General features: G+C 41.7%; 1 protein-coding gene across 10 annotated transcripts in view; it reads right to left on the reverse strand.

The window, feature by feature from the left end:
- Ccdc141 (coiled-coil domain containing 141) overlaps nucleotides 1–21,550 on the reverse strand; it is a 163,868-nt gene that overhangs the window by 64,397 nt on the left and 77,921 nt on the right. For 9 of the 10 annotated variants that reach the window (XR_001783148.2, XR_003953673.1, XM_006499911.4 and 6 more), the window contains 2 exons: nucleotides 14,772–14,966; nucleotides 538–710 (listed from right to left, as the gene is read on the reverse strand). Coding sequence is in view for 8 of the 10 variants with exons in the window: in XM_006499911.4 (XP_006499974.1) it covers nucleotides 538–710; nucleotides 14,772–14,966 (368 nt within the window). In the remaining 2 variants the exon portion in view is untranslated. The remainder of the gene's footprint in view (nucleotides 1–537; nucleotides 711–14,771; nucleotides 14,967–21,550) is intronic. The other variant, XM_006499916.4, reaches the window with a different exon arrangement.

Consider the following 21,550-nt stretch of genomic DNA (forward strand, 5'->3'; position numbering starts at 1 on the left):
CCTGGCACATAGCAGGCTCTCACTCAACGGGAGCTTTTGTTATTAATAGTTACCTTTTATGTGGGGTTTTGCTCGGTGAAATAGCAAGGTCAAAAGGAAATGACAATTCTGGAAGGTTGTTTGTTTGTTTGTTTGTTTGTTTTGTTCCTAGAAAGGAGAAATGGAGCAACAGAGAAGGCTCATGAACTGGGCGGGGTTGTGGGGATGGGGATGGGAGGAGGTGCCAGCATGTGGGAAGCTTAGAAACAGAGCCCCGCCCTGTTTAGTGTTTCTCTCCCCCTCTTCAGACACACGCAGAGACAAAGCTTTAGCGTCTTTAAGTCCTCAGGCTTGGGTGAGCAATGCTGTGTCCAGAATCACTGTTGAACATAATTCAATAGAACCTTTTAAGTCACATCATAATGCTGCCAAACATCAGAAGCAGAAAAATAAATAAATAAAAGCCTTCGCGCAACTTTTTTTTTTTTTTTTTTGGTATCAGTTTGTGGAAACTGTGAAAAAGCTTGCTACACTGGGGATAAAACAGACTTTACTCACCGGCAGGAGTCTACTTGGCTGATTAAGGTTCGTCCCTTTTGCAGAGCAGTGGCTGTAGAGTCTTTAATTTCTCTGTGTAATTCCTCATGCTTCGCTGCCAAGACAGGCAGGCTTAAACCCTCTGATTTAAGGAGCTTAAGGTAAGCTTCAACTTTCCCAAGTACATCAAATGACTGCCAAAAAAAAAAAAACTTTCATTTTCTGCTTTTTTAGTTTAAAACTACATCAATGTGTACATGAAACACTAGCGATTAAACCAGGCCATTCAACTTAGTAGTTTGATCATAGCAACAACAACAACAAAAGTCTTAGATCTGGAAAACAGCAGTGCAGTTCCCACTTAGGGAAACTTATAACTTAGTCCATCATAAATGTCAACGTCATAAAGTTACCAGAATCACTTATATTGAGGCGATATCTGTATAACACAGATAGCTAAAATGGTATGACATTTGGAGAGTCGAATTGGTACTTTGCATATTTTATACTGTACACATACAGTGGATGAGTTATTAAAAACTTAGTAGCCTTTCATGACCTGAATATCTCTGTAGTAAGTCTTAAAGGGGAACTTCCTGATGAGCTATGCTTTGAACCTGAATCCCTAGAGAGAGACACTGAGAAAGTATTACTATCCTTTCCCCCTTTGCCTTTAAAATATGAACTTGATCTATTCGATCCAAGGCATCTGTATGCCCACAGGAGGGGATTACAATACAGTTATAGCATAGCACAAAGAGCAGGAGCAAAGTAATAGTTTCTGATGTACTCAATATCAGATATATAGAAAAAAATGTAGCCCTTTCAAACCAAGACCTCCATTGTCTTACACTCTTTTCTTTATGTGTACACATATTTTGCCTCCATGCATATCTGTGTATCAGGTACATGCCTGGCACCTATGGAGACTACAAGAGGTCGTGGGGTCACCTTGAACCAGATGTTTGTGAAGTAGCATGTTGGTGTTGGGAACTGAATTCCAGTCCTCTGAGAGAATAGTTCTAAGGTAGTACTAAGAGACGCCCTAAGGGGTCTCCTACACTCCAGACATAATCTTGCTTACCACCATTGTGAAGAGGTAATCCAATTTCTCCATGGTAATCTGGATCTATCACCCCTCCTAACACTGTTATTCCTTTTTTAGCCTGTTGGTTTAAGGGCATAAGAAGCCCAAAATGACCAGGGGGAAGTCTGAGCTTCCAGTTCAATGGAATGTTTGTTGTAGCTCCTGGTAGGAGCACTCCCCTCTCTGGAGCCAAAACTTCTAAGCCAGCAGAACCTAGAGTTATGGGGACAGGAAGCAAAAATTTTCCTAGAGGATCACTAGGAGTGATAGTAAGTGGAACTATTCCATTTTCCACCCCTTGATTCCTGGACCCATGAATCCTGGCTATGGGTGAAACTGTACCATATATCGAGCGCTGATTCAAAGCATATACTGCCTTCTGAAGAACTCTGCCCCAGCCTTCCAAGCTGTTACCACCTAATTGGCGCTGTAACTGCGTCTTCAAAAGGCCATTCCATCTTTCTATCAGACCAGCTGCTTCAGGATGATGGGGAACGTGGTAAGACCAGTGAATTCCATGATCGTGGGCCCACTGTCGTACTTCTCTGGCTGTGAAATGATGTTCTCTACATCAAGTCATCTCCCCAACCACCTCCATCAAGATATTGTCTTAAAATAAGAGTTTTAAACTCCATTGTTTTCTGCATTGGCAGACAGACTGACCAACTGCCCAACATAGACGATGGAGTTTACAAAATTAACATGACATACAAAGGAGCTGTTTATTGGCTAGCGAGGCTTAGATAGCAAGAAGATACAGAAGCACTGGGCTAGAGGGATGTCTCGGCAGTTAAGCAGGCATGCTGTTCTCACAGAACACCTGACCTTTGTTCCTAGATCCCACATTGGGAGGCAGACAACCTTCTGCAACTTCAGCTCTAGGGAAATTCGTGTCTTCTTCTGGAAACTACAGACATCTGTATTTGTGTTTATGTACCCCCCCCCCACACACACACACTGCAAACAACCTAGAAGTAATAAAAATAAAAAGTTATAAAACACATAAGAATAATAAGGACTAATTTTAAAAGACATTTTAAAAAGATAAAGCAGAGTTCAGTCTTTGTAGGTCTCCTGATAGCCATTTCTGACCTCTGGCCTGGAGAGGGGAAGAGTAAAGTGAGTGAAGGAAAGGTTGAACATCAAGAGAAGCCTTCTTCTGGTCAGCGCTAGTGGAGCCTCCCTGCCGAATGTTCTATGCCCCTCTGAAGACCACTTCTATCATAAAAGTTGGATAGTACCGTGTAACACCAGGTAGTCCAGCAAGCGCCTTGAAGTCCAGCCTTTCCAGATTGCTAAGTGGGAATTTGGCAGGGGCCCATTAGAATGGAGTAGGGATACCCCACAGAAGACTGTCAGGGAGGATTCCAGACCATCCGAGACAAGAACGGGTGGGCTAGTGGAGGCCCCAGGGAGGCAGCAAAGTGGGGCTGAGTTCATTCTCATACGAGGCACTTTGAAGATGTCAGCCTTGGAATTGAGGATAGAACATGTGCCCCAAGTGCACCGCCAAAATTCAAACAGAAAAGAATTGGAATCTACAGAAATCTCTCAGATATTCTTTTATGTTGAGATTCTCTTCTTCCTCCAATGTCCTCACATCTTTCAGGTTTGCTCTCGTAGTCACTTAAGCCTTTTAAAGAGACTTTGATACCCAAGAATCCTTTCTTACTTGATCATGTTTCTCTTGCAACTGGAAGCAGAGCAAAGTACAGCGGTATGCTGATGTTAGCGAATGTGGTTTTTATGATTTTCTGGATCCTCCCATAGCTTGCTGAAGCATCACTGAGGAGCAAGCTCTGTTTCTAGGGTATCAATTTTATTTTAAATTTGGGGTTGTTTATTTAGGATAAAATGGTGCTTCTTGTTAATCAAGGGTAAGGTTTAAAGTCAATGACTAAAGCAAACTTCTGGTGGCTAAAATTACCTTGGATTCCCTTAAATACCACTTAAAGTTTAAGATTGGTGAATTGTTACATGTTATATTTGCACTTTGGATTGACAAATCTCAAGCTCCACCAAGGGAGGAGATAGATGGAAAGTCTACATGTAAATGTCAGGATGTAGTCTCCTTTCTTCCTTAAAAAAAAAAAAAAAGTCCAAGTATCTACAAATGGAGGAGGGATGAAGAACTCATGGTATCTCTTCTTGGTCACAAAGCTAACCCCATTCTGTTTTAATAATAAGCCATGCTACACTCACTGTTGTTTTGAAACTTAAAGAAAAACAATGAAAGTAACTAAGAATGAGGGCAAATGAGCAGTACTCAGACACTGTTAGTTGCTGTTCTACATTTGGATCAATCAAACAAGTCTTTAAAAGAATCTCCTAGCTGGGTGCAGCCACCTGTTACTTGAATTTCATCCTATGGGGCTCTCTCTGTGACCCTGTCCCAGCCGCTGCCTCTCAGACCTTGACCATGGTATCGTCTTCATAGGAGTTAGAAGCTAAAACTGCAAGGCTGCTGGATGCATGTGCAATGCCACTGTCTCTTAGTCATGATGCTATCTATAATAAAGGTATGACTTCTGAAATGAATGAGGATAAACTAAAGGGTCAGATATGCACTAGGAAAAAAGAGCCATAAATCAAAAGCAAAGGTAACTCATTAGCTTGGAATCAAATGAGCCAGATTTTTTTGCACAGTCTCTTCTCAAATAGATCAATTGTTAGGAACACACTTCACGATTTTCTCTACATAATAAAGCAAATAATAAAACTATGGCAAGTTAAAGGAGATGACAGGTTTCTTTTCACTAGCTTAACACAAACATGCACAGAACACCTTTGAGTGAGGCGAGAGGGATTCTAACAGGAGTTCCTTATTTAATGTTCTAGTTGGATTTTTGTTGTTGCAATAAAACAAGACCAAAAGCAACCTCTGGAGGAAAGAGTTTATAACATCTTAGAGATTAAAGTCCATCATTGAGCGAAGCCAAAGCAGGAGCTCCAGGCAGGAACTGAAGCAGAGACCAAGGAGGAACACTGCTACTGGCTTTCCTTGTTGAGCAACCTAGGATCGCCTGCCCAGGGATGGTACTGCCCGAGGTCACCTTGATCCTCCGACAACAACCATTAATCAAAGGAAATGTTTCAAAGACATGCCTGTAGGCCAGTTTGGTGGAGATAATTCTTCCACCAAGGTTCCCTCTTCCCAGATGACTCTAGTCTGTGTCAAGCTGACAACTAACCAGCATACTTAAGTTTTAAGCATAATAGGGATAGTTTTGTAGACATAAAAATAACAGCTAACCCTTTGGGCTTTAAAAAGAATTCTTCTTTCAAAATTAAAAAAACTCTCTGACTGACTGAATGATATGCAAAATTGCTTTCCCTCCTTCCCGTGTAGAATTTGGTGAGGAATCCATGTGCCAATTCCAGAAATGATCCAAGCATCGTCCTTCCCATTTCACTCCTCCCAAAATAGAACGGACTGCTCTCCTATGTACCCGACCTGTAGGGATCTTGATATACTGGACTCTTTGTTGCAAATACAGTACAGAAGGTCTTCCTGGCAATAAGAACACTGTGAGCCTCATACAACCTCTCTTGGAATTAAAGTCTCCTCCTCCTTGGCCTTTCTTTTCATAGCCCCCTGTTTCTTCAAAGCCTTATATGTCCAGGGTGAATAAGCATTTATGAGTAGACTGGGGGTGGGGTGGAGAGAAAAGCACCAGGACAGCATTCTCTCCTCCTGGGTCCTAGTCATCTGAACCATTTCACATGCTAGCCCTCAATCCCTCCACACGAGAAGGCAGGTCAGATCCTTTGGGCCCTAATTTGGAAAAGATTAAGGAACTGCTTGGCTTTTGTTCTTAAAGAGGCCAATAAAAAAAAAAACCTTTCCTGTTCACTGTGAAATGTAGACCCGAGGTCAACTGCAGCGAATCAAACATAGATGGTATCGCAGAATGGCATGGTTTATTCTTTTTAAATATCTAGAAGATTCATGATTTAAGAACCATAAGCCATCCAACGTAATTCTGCTGCCACACTGGTTCACAAAAGATGCTGATAAATAACAGCCTTAGATTTTTGACTAATAAATGTAGAAAGAGTCAAATATTAGGCAACAACAAAATGGCGCATCCCGGAAAACATCCAAGGACACAAAACAGCTTCAGACCAGAGCCTCTGATTCCACTGCCTTTGGGGAGTCACAGCTCCTCTGGGTGGCTTATATAAGGACCCATGGCTTCACTTTTCTTCCCTAAGCAGCACCTCAGATACCTGCTGGTGGCTCAGGCTGCTGAACTAACTCATGATCAGGACATGGCCACAATTGTTCCGGCTTGCAAACCCATGAAGAGCGGGAGCTGGAGGAAGGTGGATTTCAGGTCCTCCTTCCCAACTCTCCACTGCCCCCACGGGCTCCTTACTTCTCAGTGTTGCTCTGTTGCCCCACTCCTACCCCTGCAGTCTCGGGGTGGATGAGTCGTTCTATTAAGCCGTATTTAAAGGTAGTTGTTGCTCGGCAGGTTTTCCCCACAAGCTGAAAAATACTGGAAAAGAAGCTTTAAATTGAATGCATGTATCAACAGCATTTTATCCATAGGAAAATGAAGGAAATTTACATATTAGCATCTTAGTCTTCCTGAGGCAAATTCATCTTACAAATGAAATGAGACTCATTAAGTAGAACTTTAGGTATCTCGGATCTATTCACTATGTTTTTCTTTAATCTTAATCGACTTAAGTGATTTTAGGATGATCTTTGTTCTATTAATATGGGAAATCATGTATGAATCATTTCTGTTTTTATCCCTTCAAGGAATATCCAGCAATATCTATGGACCATAGATTCAACTATGTGCTGCATATAAGATTCATCACATTAGAGTGGCTGAAGCAATGTGAAGTGCATATGGAATGGTAGAGCTGTGGCTAGCACTCAGCAAGCACTCAGCTGTGCAAGCACTCAGCTGTGTACTCACTCAGCAAGCACTCAGCTCTGCACTCACTCAGCAAGCACTTAGCTCTGCACTCACTCAGCTGTTCTATGCACTAACCCTGTATCACTTTACTGAAATGGGCTGGCAATCCTGTAAGAACACAGAATTCGGATTTCTGTTTTATAAATGAAGAAGATGCCCAGTTCAGGGAGGAGGTAAGTACGTATCGAAGCCATGTAGTTAGTAAATGTGTCCTGCCAAATCCATGCCCAGCCTGGCTCCAGGATCCACCATGTTATCTTAGCAGTCATGCTAATAAATATTTCTAAATTTTTCCTTAATATTCTATCATTTCTATTTTATACTCCAACTATACCCTTAAAAGCTTATAAAATTCATCACCAACTCTAAAAAATATAGAATGATATTCTCTAAAGTAGACAGAGATTGTTTGACTTATATTTGAAGAGGAGACTCAAGTTCAAAACCTAAATCAATATGCCATATAACCAGCTGTTTATTCAGTCATACAACTTAAAAATTTTGAACACTAGGTGGCATACAAAGATGATTAAGACAACCTCTCTCCTGAACAGTGATCAGTATGCCAGGAATAATAAGAAATAAAGTCAATAGTGCCTGGAGTGTTTGGAAGGGTGATGCATGTGATAATTTCTTTCATATAACTCGACTTAGCCACTCAGGAATGACACAGAAGTTGCACTGAGAATCTGTGTTCTTTGGACATCGTAGTAAATAAGATTTTTTCCCTTTTAAATTGATCTTATCCCAAGTATAATATAGTCAATATATATATATAATCTGTTATGAACAATAGAGTTTAGTGTTCTTTGTTGTATGAACTTTTCTTAGGGAGATGGGAACGAATGTCTACTTATACTGTATATGACAGACTGAAGTAGATTCACTCAAGGTCCAACCTGGGAAACCAATGAGTTTGTTGGGCTTATTTACAGAACATGGACTAGGAGTTACATATAGGAGCATGGGTGACCACAAATCTGCCACCTCAATGGAGAGTCTTACCACAGCATAGATGGCAACCTTCCCATAGCTTAAGAGATGGACTCTTCCCTTCAATTAACTTGCTGCACACACTATATTCTCTAGCTCCTCCTGAGATGATGAGACTATGTGCATGTAGGGGCAAATTATATTATCTAAGTACCAGAAGCAATGACTGGAACTCCAGGTGAGGGGCCAATGACATTTGTTTCCTCTATTATGAGAAAATATCAACAGCCAGCAGGTCTTGTCTTGACGGTGTCTTACAAGTAGCCACAGCAGCTCTGAAGAAGTTAAGAGCTCTCATGCTCAGAAACCTAGTCTCCAGCAGATCAGCCACTCTACAGTTTGTATTTCGTGCTTTCAGTGGCTCGAATAATTAATTAGAAGGCACCAGACTGTTTGGGTAAATACACAGTGAGATAGACATGCTTCTTAGCCTCAAGGAATTTTAATTGGGCAAAGAAAAATAAATCTACTGAGAAATGACTGCCACAAGGCTGAATATGTTCACCGCCAAAAGATATCTATAGTCATGTGGAAGAACACATGGAAGGACATCCAGTGGACATATTCATGACTTAAAGGTCCACTGACAGATTTACTTACTATTAATTACTGGAAAATTACTGGAAAAAATGCTTACTGGTAAGTAGGAGGAAAAGGAATATCTCTATTTGTATTTGCAGCACTGGAGGTAGAATCCAGGACCTCACAGACACCAGGCAAACACACTACTATTGAGTCGTAGGACCCCAAATTGAATATCTTGACAATCAGATGATTACACCTGAACCGGGTTTAGCGATCTTGTGATGAATGATGTTAAAGACTTTCCATACTTTTCAATCAGGTATTTATTTAATACTTCTGTACGAACAGTTTGCCCACCTTCATTGACCATATGCTAAGGTTGGAACAACCTGGCCTCTGAGCTTTAAAGTCAAAGGTTCTAACCCATATTCATTATTCTCTCGGAGGGACAGAAGGCAGGTAGAGTAAATGAAGATATCATCATCAATTATTTGGGTGAGATTCGACTTAAGATAACCTTTTCAAGTTCTTAAATATTTTCTTATATATTCTATAGTAGATGATATATAATAACAGTATTATGCATTGTATGTACACTACTATACATTGTGAGCACACACACACCTCAATGAACTCTGGCTCTCTCTATTGTTTCTGACACTCTTCACATCTGATCTGAGTTGTATCCCTCCACACCTTAGGCAATGACTTAGCCTACACCTCCCAAGTATGGCTGGTTTTGCATCTTCCAGCATTTTTCCCCCTTCCTTGTGTGTCATCCTTCCTAGCTCCACTCAGTGGTTATCTTCCTTGATACATTTTTCCTGACAAGGTTCTGGTCGGTGCTCCCCACTGCATTGGGCTTAACCCATCATGGCTTTCCTACTGTTCACCATTCTGTCTTATAAATTCCCCATGAGGGACCAGAAGGCTGAGACCATGCCTGTCACTGGCTTCACTCAAGTACCGATCTGACACTGAGAATCAGCAGGAATACCATATACTATTCAGGATGTAAGAAGCTAGATGGGAAAGCAACTGTTCTAGTTATTTATAAGAGAAAAGAAGTGGCTTTTTAAAATAGGAATCCGCGGGGCTGGAAAGATGGATTGGTGGTTAAGGGCCTGTGTTGCCTTTCCAGAGGACTGGACTTTGGTTCCCAAGGATGCATGTCCGGCAGCTTACAACTGCTTACAACTCCAGCTCCAGGGGATATCATCCCCCTTTCTGGCACCTACACTCATGTGCACACACACACATACATACACACACACACACACACACACACACACACACGTACATACACTTACTTAAATCTTTTAAAAAGAGGACTCTGAGACACAGTGCTCAAGAATTAAACAGCTAAATCTAACTTTTAAAAAAAATCTCTAACAATTAGTATAATTTCCAGATTTTTATTTACATCATTTTAAGAAATTCTTTCTCAATAATATTTTTTAGGTTCTCTATCTGGGCATGTTTCCTCTTTGAATCTGTTCAATAATTAGAGCATTGTAATTGTTTTCTACCAATGTGCTTAAAATGCATGTATTTTAAGTGGTAAATGAGGAATATGTAAATGGAAAAAGTACAGCAAATGTCATGCTTAATTATTTTGCTTTTATGTCAAACAGAAATGTGGCTTCAGGCACTACTGTCTTGTAATTGTTTTGAAAAGCAACCACACTGTCTGAGACACCACATTTGCAGTCGGGATGGGGAAGCGATGGAAGCCATGTCACTTCATTTCCTATGAATACTTAGGGGTTTCTTTGAATGCCCCAAAATTCACTTCACCTTTGCATTCATACTGACCATCTGAAGATCAGACCATGTTCATGATATAGACTTGGCCTCATCTTTTCTACTTGCTTCCCTCAGAGAAATCACGTGCCTGGGAACAGAAGGTATGGGCAAGAAACTTGATAACCCAAGGGCCACGCTTGACAGATCTGGGTTCAGTCATGACTGTTGCATAAATAAAAAGTGCATGCTGTTCTGATCTTGAAAGACGCTAGATATTCATCCTTGCTCCAGTCAGTCACAAACCCCAAACAGTTGTAACTGTGTCTTGGATGGTCTACAGATATTAATACAAGTCCACGAAAATGCTGGAAATATAGCACACATGATAAGCCACAACTGAGAAGGATGAAAACTTGGAGGGATCAAGGAATGTTCTGTAACAGATATGATGCTCACATTTCAAGCTATGAAGATACAATTCAGAGAGACGGACTCTTCTCCAGTCAGCTCATACTCACGGTGATGGTGGTGGTACCATCAACAATACTAGTTAATTTGTTGCTGAATGATTCAACAAATGGGTTCACCAAATACAGTAGGAAACTCTGAAAAGGAGGTATATCAATTCCTTAAGTAGCCCAGTTCAATCTCTGTGTGGGTTTTAGAGTCTGGTCTAGGACAAACATAGCAACATTCTCAAGGCCCATGTCTCAATATTGCCACCTGCTGCTAAGTCCAGATTCAAACAGCCAGCTCTCCAGAGCAATACAATGCTCACATTTTCTCTGCTTGAGAAACAGACTCACTAATTCTGAGTAACTGTCCCAAACTCCTAAGCAAATTACAAGGTATCAGCTGGGTTACTGAAGTCATGAGACAAAGGCATTGGGGAATTTGTTCTCAGTGTGGACAGTTAAGGGATCATTACAGCTTACTGGATCTCAAAATTTGGAAATATACTGACCAATAGACTTTCTGCATATTATCCTCAGGATTAGGAACAGAGCCTGTCACAGAGAAGTTGTTCAATAAATATTCACTAAATACAGAAATGTTTAAAGATGGAGGAATTGTTGCTGTGGATTTACTACACTGCTTATTCAGTGACTTTGGTGGTGGTGTGGTGGTGGTGGAGTGTGTGTATGTATGTGTGACAGTGGTGGTGGTAGTGGTACGTGTGTGTGTTTGTATGTATGTGCATGTGATGGTGGTGGTGGTAGTGGTGGTGGTGTGTGTGTGTGTGTGTGTGTGTGTGTATGTGTGTGTACATGTATGTGTGTGATGTTGGTGGTGGTGTGGTGTTTGTGTATGTGATGGTAGTGGTGGTGTGGTGTGTGTGTGTGTGTGTGTGTGTGTGTGTGTGTGTGATGGTGGTAAGGTGGTGGTCATAGTTGTCATGGTGATGTGTGAAGGGTGTGGGGTGCAGTGATGTGTGGGTGTGGTGATGGTGGTGTGTTGGGAGTGAGGGGTAGGGGTAGTAATGCTGGTGGTGTACAGGCACACATGTGAAGATGGATGTGTAGAGGTCAGAGAATGTTGTCAGACTTCCCACTCTGTCCCTCTCTGCCCCATTCCCCAAGAAAAGGTCTCTCAAGGTACTCAGAGCCAAACAGTCAGCCACCAAGCTCCCATTATCCTGCTATCTCTGCCTTCCATAATGCTGAAGCTCCAGGCATGCACAGGACTATGCACGGCTTCTTAGGAAAACCCTGGGATCTGGACTCCTTGCATTGGTGCAGCAGGTGCTCTTACCCTTCAGTCCTCACAGAGGACATTTTAAAGCCGCTATCTCACTCTTTAGTAAGCTGGCATTCACACATCCCAGTGGCTCATTTGCTCACCGCCCCAGCATGTTCTGTTTAGTGGCATTTGACATAACATGAATAATTTCAGCCAATGAGTTTGTTTACTGAGATTCTAATTCACATCTCTGTGGGGAAAGAGCTCTCAGGCAGAGGCTTCTTTGTCCCTCACAGCACTAACAGGCACGCTTGCCTGTGTGCTCTCTTGCCCCTCTGTCTTGTATGCCAAGAATAAAGGACCTGACCTCTCTAGCATGTCACCTTTCTCAGTGTAGGCTCTGCAGCTAGCAGCCTTCCCAATCAGAGGTTATATCACCCACTGAGACAAAAAGCAGGCTTGCTTACTGCTTGCTATAGACCAGCAGATTCCCTGAGTGGAGAGTTCCTCTCCTCACCCCTTCCTCTGTGGACATCAGCCATATTGGAACTGGACACACAGAGCTCATTTGCATGGTGTCACCCAGCTAGTTTGTTGCTGCTGGGTCATCAGTCAATGCTGACCCGTAACCTATGCATCTGCTGCCAGCCTCCCTGGAAGGACAGCCTCAGAGCCTGAAAGTCGGAGAAACCAAGTCCTCAGTGCTTGGGAGCATGGCCTCACCTACAAACAGAAGTCCACACAGCAAGGAAGCCCAGCATCCTCCAGACATGTCACAGGCAATTTTCAAAGGGAAAAACATAGCACTTCTGAGATAAACAACTGATGATGTAAATTAAGCACTACCCTTCTTGCTAGTACATACAGAAAGTCTAGCCTAGAAAATTATTTTAAAGACTTTTGATAATATAATTTTTTAAAACCAGCCCTCAAGAGATTTATTGATGAGTTTCCTGCATATATATATATATATATATATATATATAGGCAAGGAGAATCTAAAATATGAATCAGGAGGAAAAATATCACTTAAAAGTCATAAGAGGAGTTTAGTTCTTAGCTTACAGAGACTTACACTTTACAGTTTCATTACTTCTTTTCCCTTAATAGCATAGAACATTCATGTGGATGCATAATTAACCATGCATTCTACAAACACTGCCATTAGCCACACCCCAGTTCCCAGATCCATCACCCTTCACACTGAGTTACTAGTTTTTAGTTTGGATATTATTTCCTTACATAAGAAAGACCTTTAAGCCTTTCTGAGTTCCTTCTGACCACAAACTAGAGGACTGGTCAATGTCAGTCGACTTTATCAGTTGAACAAATGATGAGATGACACAGGGAACATAGAAATATACTCTTTCAGGTTGTGAGCATTTTGTTTTCCAGACCAGACTGGCATTTTGTATGAGATTCGGAAAGTATCTGCTCTTGACTTGTCCTCCCCTTTCTCCTTCTTGGCTTCCTCCTCCTCTCCTCCATCAACCCAGCTGCTCAAACTTTTACAAGTTCCCACGGGGCCTGAGAATAAAGTCAGATGATAAACAGCCATGATAAGGTACCAAATAATGACTGTAGAGAAGCCAAGACAATGAGAGAACAAGAGAGTGAGAAAAGGAGGGGAAACATCTGTGTTTGCAAGGCTGGGAGCTATGAAGCTTCTATTAGAAGCATTGTTTTATTCAAACATACTCTGTTCTGCTTTCCCTTAGCGGCCAGTAAGAGTTGACCTGAAACAGCTAACTCATTCTGTAGATTAAAGGTGTGGTGGAGATTTTAAAACCTCTTACCTAAAAATTGGGCTGCTAAAGAGAAAAATAACGAGTAATTAACATGTACTTAGTTCAATATCTCCAGCTCTGCGCTGTATCTGTTTCTTGCGTGAAAACAGTAAAATCCCCCAAAAGTTCAATTAGCCAAGGAGTCCTTCTTTAAGAGGTCTACTGTAACTCCATCCTCTCTGTCTTAGAATTTTACTACCCAGATTCTCCAAGGATTCCAGAGCAATAATGTAAGCCTCCAGGAGCTTCCCCCCCCCCATCCTCTGCTTTTTATCCTGTCTACCTTTAAATTGCTAATATGTCACTGGTCAAGCAATTTCAATGCAGCATCTGGAGGTCTATGTGACAGTGTCAAAGGTCCAAAGCCCTTCAAATAACATCACCAGCCACACACACTGAACACCACCTGTGCACATAAACAACAGCGACGTATTGCTCATGACTCTGAAGGCTGGAAAGCTGAAATCAGGAAGAAAGGGGGTTCTACTGTGATGAAGGCCATGTCCTTGGCTGCAGACTAACCTCTGGTGCTCTCATGTAGTGGGCAGAAGGCGAGGTAGAAATCCTATCACAAAGACTCCACTCTCTGACCTAAGAACTTCTGACTGACAAATCACAAACATCACCACCCCAGGAGCACCCGCTCCAACAGTGAAGGCAGGTAGCCAGTCAAGGAGACCCACTGATGGTCCGTGTCAGGACTCCCTCTTGCCTTACTTAAAAATGTAAGACCAAGGCAAAATGTCTGATGTGAAGCAAGTTCTGACCTTAGGGCTGGCTTCATATGAAAATTATGTTCAAAGACATAATATGCATGTATTTCTACCTAATAAATGAAAGAAAAGTGTTTTAACGTGGATCAGGGATGTACCTCAGTTGGTAGAGTGCTGGGTGAACATGCACAAATTTCCAGTGTTATAGAAACAAGGTGTGGTAATGCATGCCTGCAGTTCCAGCACTCGGAAGGTGGACCCAGAAAGGTCAGATCATTGGGAGTTGGAGGCTAGCCTGAACTACTCTTTAAAACAAACAACAAAAGGGCATATTGGCAACATTGCTAAGGTTTCTTTTTAACTGGATATATTTTATGATATTCCCTCATGTCTGTGAGAAACATTTTAAAGTAGAGAAGAGTGTTGATCACAAACAGACAATCGTAGCTCTAAAATGAAACCTTTTAAAAGTCATTTTGTTGTTATTGCTTATGTCTTATATATATATGACAGGTCTCACTGTAAAACTGCCATGGAATAAGCAGACCAGCTGGACCTCAAACCCACAGCTTCCTGAGTCCTAGGGTTCAAGACACCTGGCTTTGGAGTTATTTTAAAATTTTACTTGTTATATATCAAAACACAATCTCTTAGTTTTGAAGTGCTTCCCTCAGTTTGTTAGCTTTTCCAGAAAGTTAGCCGTTGATGACATGCCATGGCCAGCTAACATAATAGGTCTCTTATTGGTTAGACTGAGTCCCTACAATTGTCAACTTGGCCTTACACTGACCTTGTTAGCACTGGTAAAAAAGTCATTTGCCATCGATAACCAGGCTTTCCTTTCCACCATGAGTCTTCCAAATTCTTCTTGAAGCCGATTCAGTTTCTGGTTAGAGAGCTGTAGATGTTCCTTTCCTGCCAAGTCCTTGGACAATAGAATCCCCAAAGCCTGGCTTTTCAGCTTCTCTACGGCCGAATCCCATTCCTACAAGAGAACATTCTCTTTAGTGACTGCACACAGACTCTGACATGAGTTGAATGTTTGTGCCTCTGTCCCCCAAATCCAAATGTTGACATAGCATCCCCAAATATGATGGTTTCAGGAGGTGGAGCTTTGGGAAGTCATTAGGTCAAAGGGTAGAAACTGTGTTCTAAAGATAGTATTTCTATAGCACTTTCTGCTATCTGAGAACACAAGGGGAAGTTAGTCTGCAACCCAGGAGAGAGCCCTCATCACAATGGAACCCTTGTCCCTTCCCAATCTCAGTCTTCAAACCTCCAGAATCTTCCAGAATCATGAGGGATGCATTAGTACTGTTTGTAAGTTTTCTTGTCTATGTTACTTCAAGTTATAGCAACTAAAACTAAGACACCTGCTTTTAAATCCCCTGATAAGATTTGGGGGGACATTCTTAGAATTGGGAACAAAACACCCATGGAAAGAGTTACAGAGACAAAGTTTGGAGCTGTGATGAAAGGATGGACCATCTAGAGACTGCCATATCCGGGGATCCATCGCATAATCAGCTTCCAAACGCTGACACCATTGCACACACTAGCAAGATTTTGTTTGCTGAAAGGACCCAGATATAGCTCTCTCTTGTGAGACTATGCCGGGGCCTAGCAAACACATAAGTGGATGCTCACAGTCGTCTATAGGATGGAACACAGGGCCCCCAATGGAGGAGCTAGAGAAAGTACCCTAGGAGCTAAAGGGATCTGCAACCCTATAGGTGGAACAACATTATGAACTAACCAGTACCCCAGAGCTCTTGACTCTAGCTGCATATGTATCAAAAGATGGCCTAGTCGGCCATCACTGGAAAGAGAGGCCCATTGGACATGCAAACTTTATATGCCCCAGTACAGGGGAATGCCAGGGCCAAAAAGTGGGAGTGGGGGGGCAGAGAGTGGAGGGGGGAGGGTATGGGGGGACTTTGGGATAGCATTGGAAATGTAAATGAGGAAAATACCTAATAAAAATATTATTAAAAAGATTTGGGGGACATATATCCAAAATCTGCCATTATATTTTCAATCATAAAGTCATGTAGAATTCAATAAGCCATGTAGAAGTAAATGTGGGTTTGAGTACCAATCTACAATCACAGCAGAAAGGGATACAGAAAACAGGCACCAGAAGAGAATGAGGGGTGGGGGAAGGGCAGAGTGACTGATGGATCACCCTATATGCAGGTCACATCCATTCCTGTTACCATTGCCTCTCGCTCCCATTACCTGTACCTCTAAAGAAACACATCTCTAACTCATTGTGTTCTATTCGTATTCATTCAAGTGTAAAAAGAGTATCTGTCCCACCATTCAGGTTCCTTGTCAGTGGAGCAAATATGTACAACAAAAGAAAGAGAAATCGAATGTCTATGGCTATTGTTTTTGTGTTGAGATTCATTACTCATTGTAAAATAAATACCCGTCATCATGCAGTATTTTCTTCTTGGTCCCAGTTTTACACATTAATGCTTCACACTTGATGATGTATAAGCATATCAGAAAAAGAAGTAGCTTTCTACTTTATGTGGCAGGAGAAATAAAAATGCAACCAATAAAGAGAGAAAAAAAATACAAGTTGGAATAAACCAGTATTTCTGCTAATTTCTTGAGGAAGTTCAAGTTTGCTGAAACTGGAGTGTTGCCAGATTCAGCCTCCTAAAGCCATCCTTACCTCTAAGACGGCTGCCCTGTTGGTGTGCTTTCTGACACCCATCTCAAATGACATCGAGTAAAGCACAAAGCAGTTTGTGAAGCACAAGAAATGTAACATCGGACTTCAAACATCTCAGCCTGGCTCTACCTGGCATGTCTGCTATGCAAGGTGCCCTGTTATTAAATTACATTGGTTATATTGTGTGGTATAAAATAAGTCTAATTTTAGGGTCATGTGTTATTACAGTTTCCATTACTCTCACACGACACAATGAATAGTACATACATGCCATAATCTAGGATTGTAATAAGGATAAAATGTAGCTTCATTCTTAGCAATATGCAAATTGATATTTCATACAACTTCCTATATTCTCTCATTATGAAATATATTAAGTATACATACACAATATGGCAGTATTTTCAGCGAGAATGAATGGGCCTTAAGCGTAGAAGCGTACACATTCTTTTGTGATGACCATGGAACCAGTTTCGGTATTTATTCAACAGAAAACTATTTTGATTGAGGGATATGAAAATAAGGAAGGTTAGTTAAGGAATTAGCATTGGTGTGGGGGGGGGGGAGTGGGAAGAGCCTGTCTTAAGTGTAGCTTATGACTATAATCTTCAAAAATCCTCAGTTTGGCTGTGTATTTTTGGTTATTGTTGTTGTTTGTTTGTTTAGCTTTGTTTTTATTCTAGTATTCGTACAGGCTCAGAAAAGTATGTTCCACATGTTGACATAGCAAAAGGAGACCCACAGAGGCTAGCTCATGGGTCTCTGTACCATGCTAACCTTTCAGAGAATTGACGTTTCAGATTCTAAATACTCCAAAATTCACACTGACTAGAAAAGCTGTGTTCATAGAGGCAGGCTTTGTGCTACAAGCATTCTCAAGATTTTAACAAAGATCTTTGTGTCCCTACTTGAATAAAACTGTATTTCATGGTATTAGTGTCTAAAGCATGGTAAATAGCCCTCCTGCTTCCAAACCAGCAAAGACATGTTGAGAAGGAACAAGTGTTCTTGGAGTGGCAGTCTCTGGCACACCCTCACCAAGTATGGCCGCACTTTCTTCCAGACACCTCTATCGAGGCCTCTAACACTTAATATTTGATCTCCATCAATGAGATCAAAAGCGAATGAGATTTCACTTTTTCCCAGTTCTAAGCTAAGGGTAATGGGATGTTTCCCAAATATTATTGGGTAGCACGATAAACAGTATTAAGGGGAACAGGATTCTGTGTCTAGGCAGTTCTCAAAAGGCTGCTATGCTGGTGTGTGCCAAGTCCTTCCTGGAAGGTAATGTCATTGGAAATATTTGGGTAAACATTCTTAACAAAAGAACCCTTTGTTTGCTAGTCATCTCAGGAGTCCAATTGTCCAGGTAGATGTGGTTAAACATACCCGAACTGCCTACTGGTTTGCCTGCTAACCCAACTTTTTCCCCTTTTCTTTTCTTTTCTCTTCTCTCTTCTCTTCTCTTCTCTTCTCTTCTCTTCTCTTCTCTTCTCTTCTCTTCTCTCCTCTCCTCTCCTCTCCTCTCCTCTCCTCTCCTCTCCTCTCCTCTCCTCCTCTCCTCTCCTTAAACCAACTTTTTCCCCTTTTCTTTTCTCTTCTCTCTTCTCTCTTCTCTCCTCTCCTCTCCTCTCCTCTCCTCTCCTCTCCTCTCCTCTCCTCTCCTCTCCTCTCCTCTCCTCTCCTCCCCTCCCCTCCCCTCCCCCTCCCCTCCCCTCCCCTCCCCTTCACTTCTTTTTTCTTTTCTTTTCCTTTTTTTCTTTTTACTTATTTCTTTCCATTTTTTATGTATGCATGTGTGGTGTGTTATGCATGTGAACGTATTGGTATCTTTTAGCATGCATGGATACACATGTGTGGACACACGACTGTGGGTGTATGTAGAGACCTGTGCCTAAGGAGGATTATTTTCAACCAGTCTTCTACTTTACTCATTGAGATAGGATGTATTAATCAAATCCAGAGCTCACTGATACAATGGCTGTTGCTAACGAGTCTCTTCTCTGGGTCTACTCTCTGCACCTCTTAGGCTGCAATTATAGGCCACTTATGTGCAGTTCTGGGGCTCTAAATTTCTTTGCTTGAAATGCACTTTAGCCACAGAACCATCTCTTCAGCCCTCTTCTTTCTTCGAACACTTAACGACCCACTTGATCCATCTCAAGTCTTTGTGCCATTATTCCTGCAACCTGTTAGGATCTTGAACTAATTAATCTTGAACTAAGGTGAAGAGATACTTAAATGAATGAAGATACAGAATAAGACAGGTTAATTTTTTTGTAATTGGATTTGACTAGAACACTCTCCATTTATTAGCAAGGAGAAACCCTTCATAAATGCAGAAGATGGAGATTGCTTAGCATGCTGGGTGTAAGGAAAATGCAGACAAAATCAGAATACGGAGAAAAGGTTCATAGCCATTGTTCATAGCTTTAGGACAGTGTACAAACACCAACAAAGGGTTAACCACTGCCTTGCCTTTATTCGGTAGCACTGAGCTAATCCCTTTTCATGTATCATCTCATTTAATCTTCATCTACCCACCTACCCGTAAGCTGTTATCCACATTCTAACCACAGTGTAATTAGAACTCGTGGGGTTATACACTAGCCAAGTTTCTCAGCACCAGTAAGAAAAGGAGTTAGAACGTACTCCTGGGATAGTACCCATGGTCAGGCTGAGGCTGCTCACCTGAGCATGGGTATCTGAGTCAGGGTACCATCCTCGTCCCAGCTCTCCACAGAGGATGATACAGCATTTTTCTTATCATCTCAAAAGAATTTACCATATTAGTCGAGAGAGCTGCTATGGTTAAACTTCCACAGGGCCCTGAAGAGGTCTCCGTGATAATAAAAGGATTTCACAGGACAAATGCTGTATCTATATCTATTATAGATATAATCTATATATCTACATAAATATAATAAAAAATTTACTGCCCAAACAGTAATTTTGCTTTACTGCCCCCCCCCCCACACACACACACATACCCTGTCACTTGCTATTTTGAATCTTGCTAGAAAGAGTGGGCCCTGACCTTCCGGAGAAACTCAAAAGAACCAGGTTCAGCTGCTTATCGGTTTTCATTCTTAATTACATTCTTACACAAACTCTGTGGGCATTAAACGAAGCTGGGCACATTCACGATTCTATTCAATCTTCTCTGAAAATTGGCTCTGTTTTCTCTGGGCAATCTGCAGGCACTTTCTACTTAGCTTCTATACCACTGCAATGATGTATTTCCCCAGGCATTTTTCTGAGGGGACACTTTAACTGTTTTATTTATTTATTTATTTATTTATTTATTTATTTAAAAGATAGAACTTTCTAGAGTCATCTGATTCCATCACAGTTTTAAAAAAACATATAGTTGCCAACCTTGTCAAGGCTGTAGGAATGCAATGGAGAAACCCTGAGTTCTCTTTCGCTGAGCCATTCCCGCTGTCTTCTACGTGTTAAACTTCTTACAGGGTTTTAGTCACTTTGCAATAAAACATTTCCCGTGTGCGCCCCCACCAGCAGAAGCCAAGGTCTGCCATTTCCCTGGCTTTCCAATTAGACAGACGCACGTGCATATCCCTGACCCAATAAAGCTGAGTGACAGTATATCAGGGTGTCTCTCTGGGTCATTCCGTACTTTCATTTATCACTCACAGTTAGTAACCCTTTTAAATTGGACCACTCAGTATCCCATTTGCCGTAGAAACTGTGCTTTCTCTGGGTTCCCTTGATGGAAAGGGTACTTTAAAAGGGGATTAGTGTGGCTAGACAAGAAGGGGGAAAGATTGCTTTTGTTTTCTTTCTTTTACTTTGTTACAGTCCTAGACTAGATCTTCAAATGAAGTTATAGATTGCCATTAAGTAGACTGAAAAAGTAAAATACGTCCATGAGTCCAATTTGAAAAGCAAAAGAAGTAACAAGTGCAACATGATTAATAAGCTTTTCTTCACACAAAACTTCCCCGCAGAGGGGAAGGTCATATAATGCAACACCTTCCGCCGCACTTTCATCCCGTGCTTGATCTGGGAATGTGATTGTGAGGTGAGGGGAGACAGACACATCGCAAAAGGGGACGCATGTGTAAGAGCCTGAGAACAACTGACTCTGGCTATCACTGTCAAAACCAGATGGGGCAGAAGCACAAGTTGAGTTCACGGATCACTCCCAAAGCTCGTTGGAGTCCAAGGCCATCTTACTGCACGCAGCGCCATTTCCTGTTCAATCCCAACTCTATGACCGATTTGGTTCTGCGTCAGGAGGATTAACTCATTGACAGAAAATCAGAATTTTACATGATTGCATTAGAGATGGTACAAACAAACCTGGCAATTTCAATCAGAGAACATTTTAAAGTCGACTTTGAGCAGGCGTGTTTTTTGGAAAGAAATGTTTATGCTTTGGAAGAATGGCAGCCAGCAGGCAGAAAGCGCGAGTTCTGATGATGTCCAGTTGGATAGTAACTACTCCACAGGTTCCCCCTCATCGTGCTCCCTTCCAGGCATTTCCAGGCTGACCCATACAGTTGTAGGGTCATCCTAGCGAAAAAGGAGTCCCTCACACTCCAATCGTACAGAGTGCAGTGCCTAGAGGCCATGTGAACTATGCCCGTCTGTGCACTTTGCTACAAAAGCATGGTCCACTTACAGAAAGAACGATGTCTCACCTATGCCTGAAAGAAATGTTCAGTTTACCCTTTCAGTAGAGAACTCTGGAAATGGTGGGCCTTTCCTCCCCTCGCCCCCCCAAAAAAACCTTTTTATTCCAAACTTGCTAAATAGCTCCAGACAAAACTTTTGCTTTTGAGTTCTCTTTCCTAGCAAATCAATGGCGGCGGCAACACTTGGTGGGTGCTCCCGCTTCTGGGGCGATTTGTGTTAATTCAACG

This window comes from Mus musculus, chromosome 2 (assembly GCF_000001635.26).
Source record: "Mus musculus strain C57BL/6J chromosome 2, GRCm38.p6 C57BL/6J".
Lineage (NCBI taxonomy): Eukaryota > Metazoa > Chordata > Mammalia > Rodentia > Muridae > Mus > Mus musculus.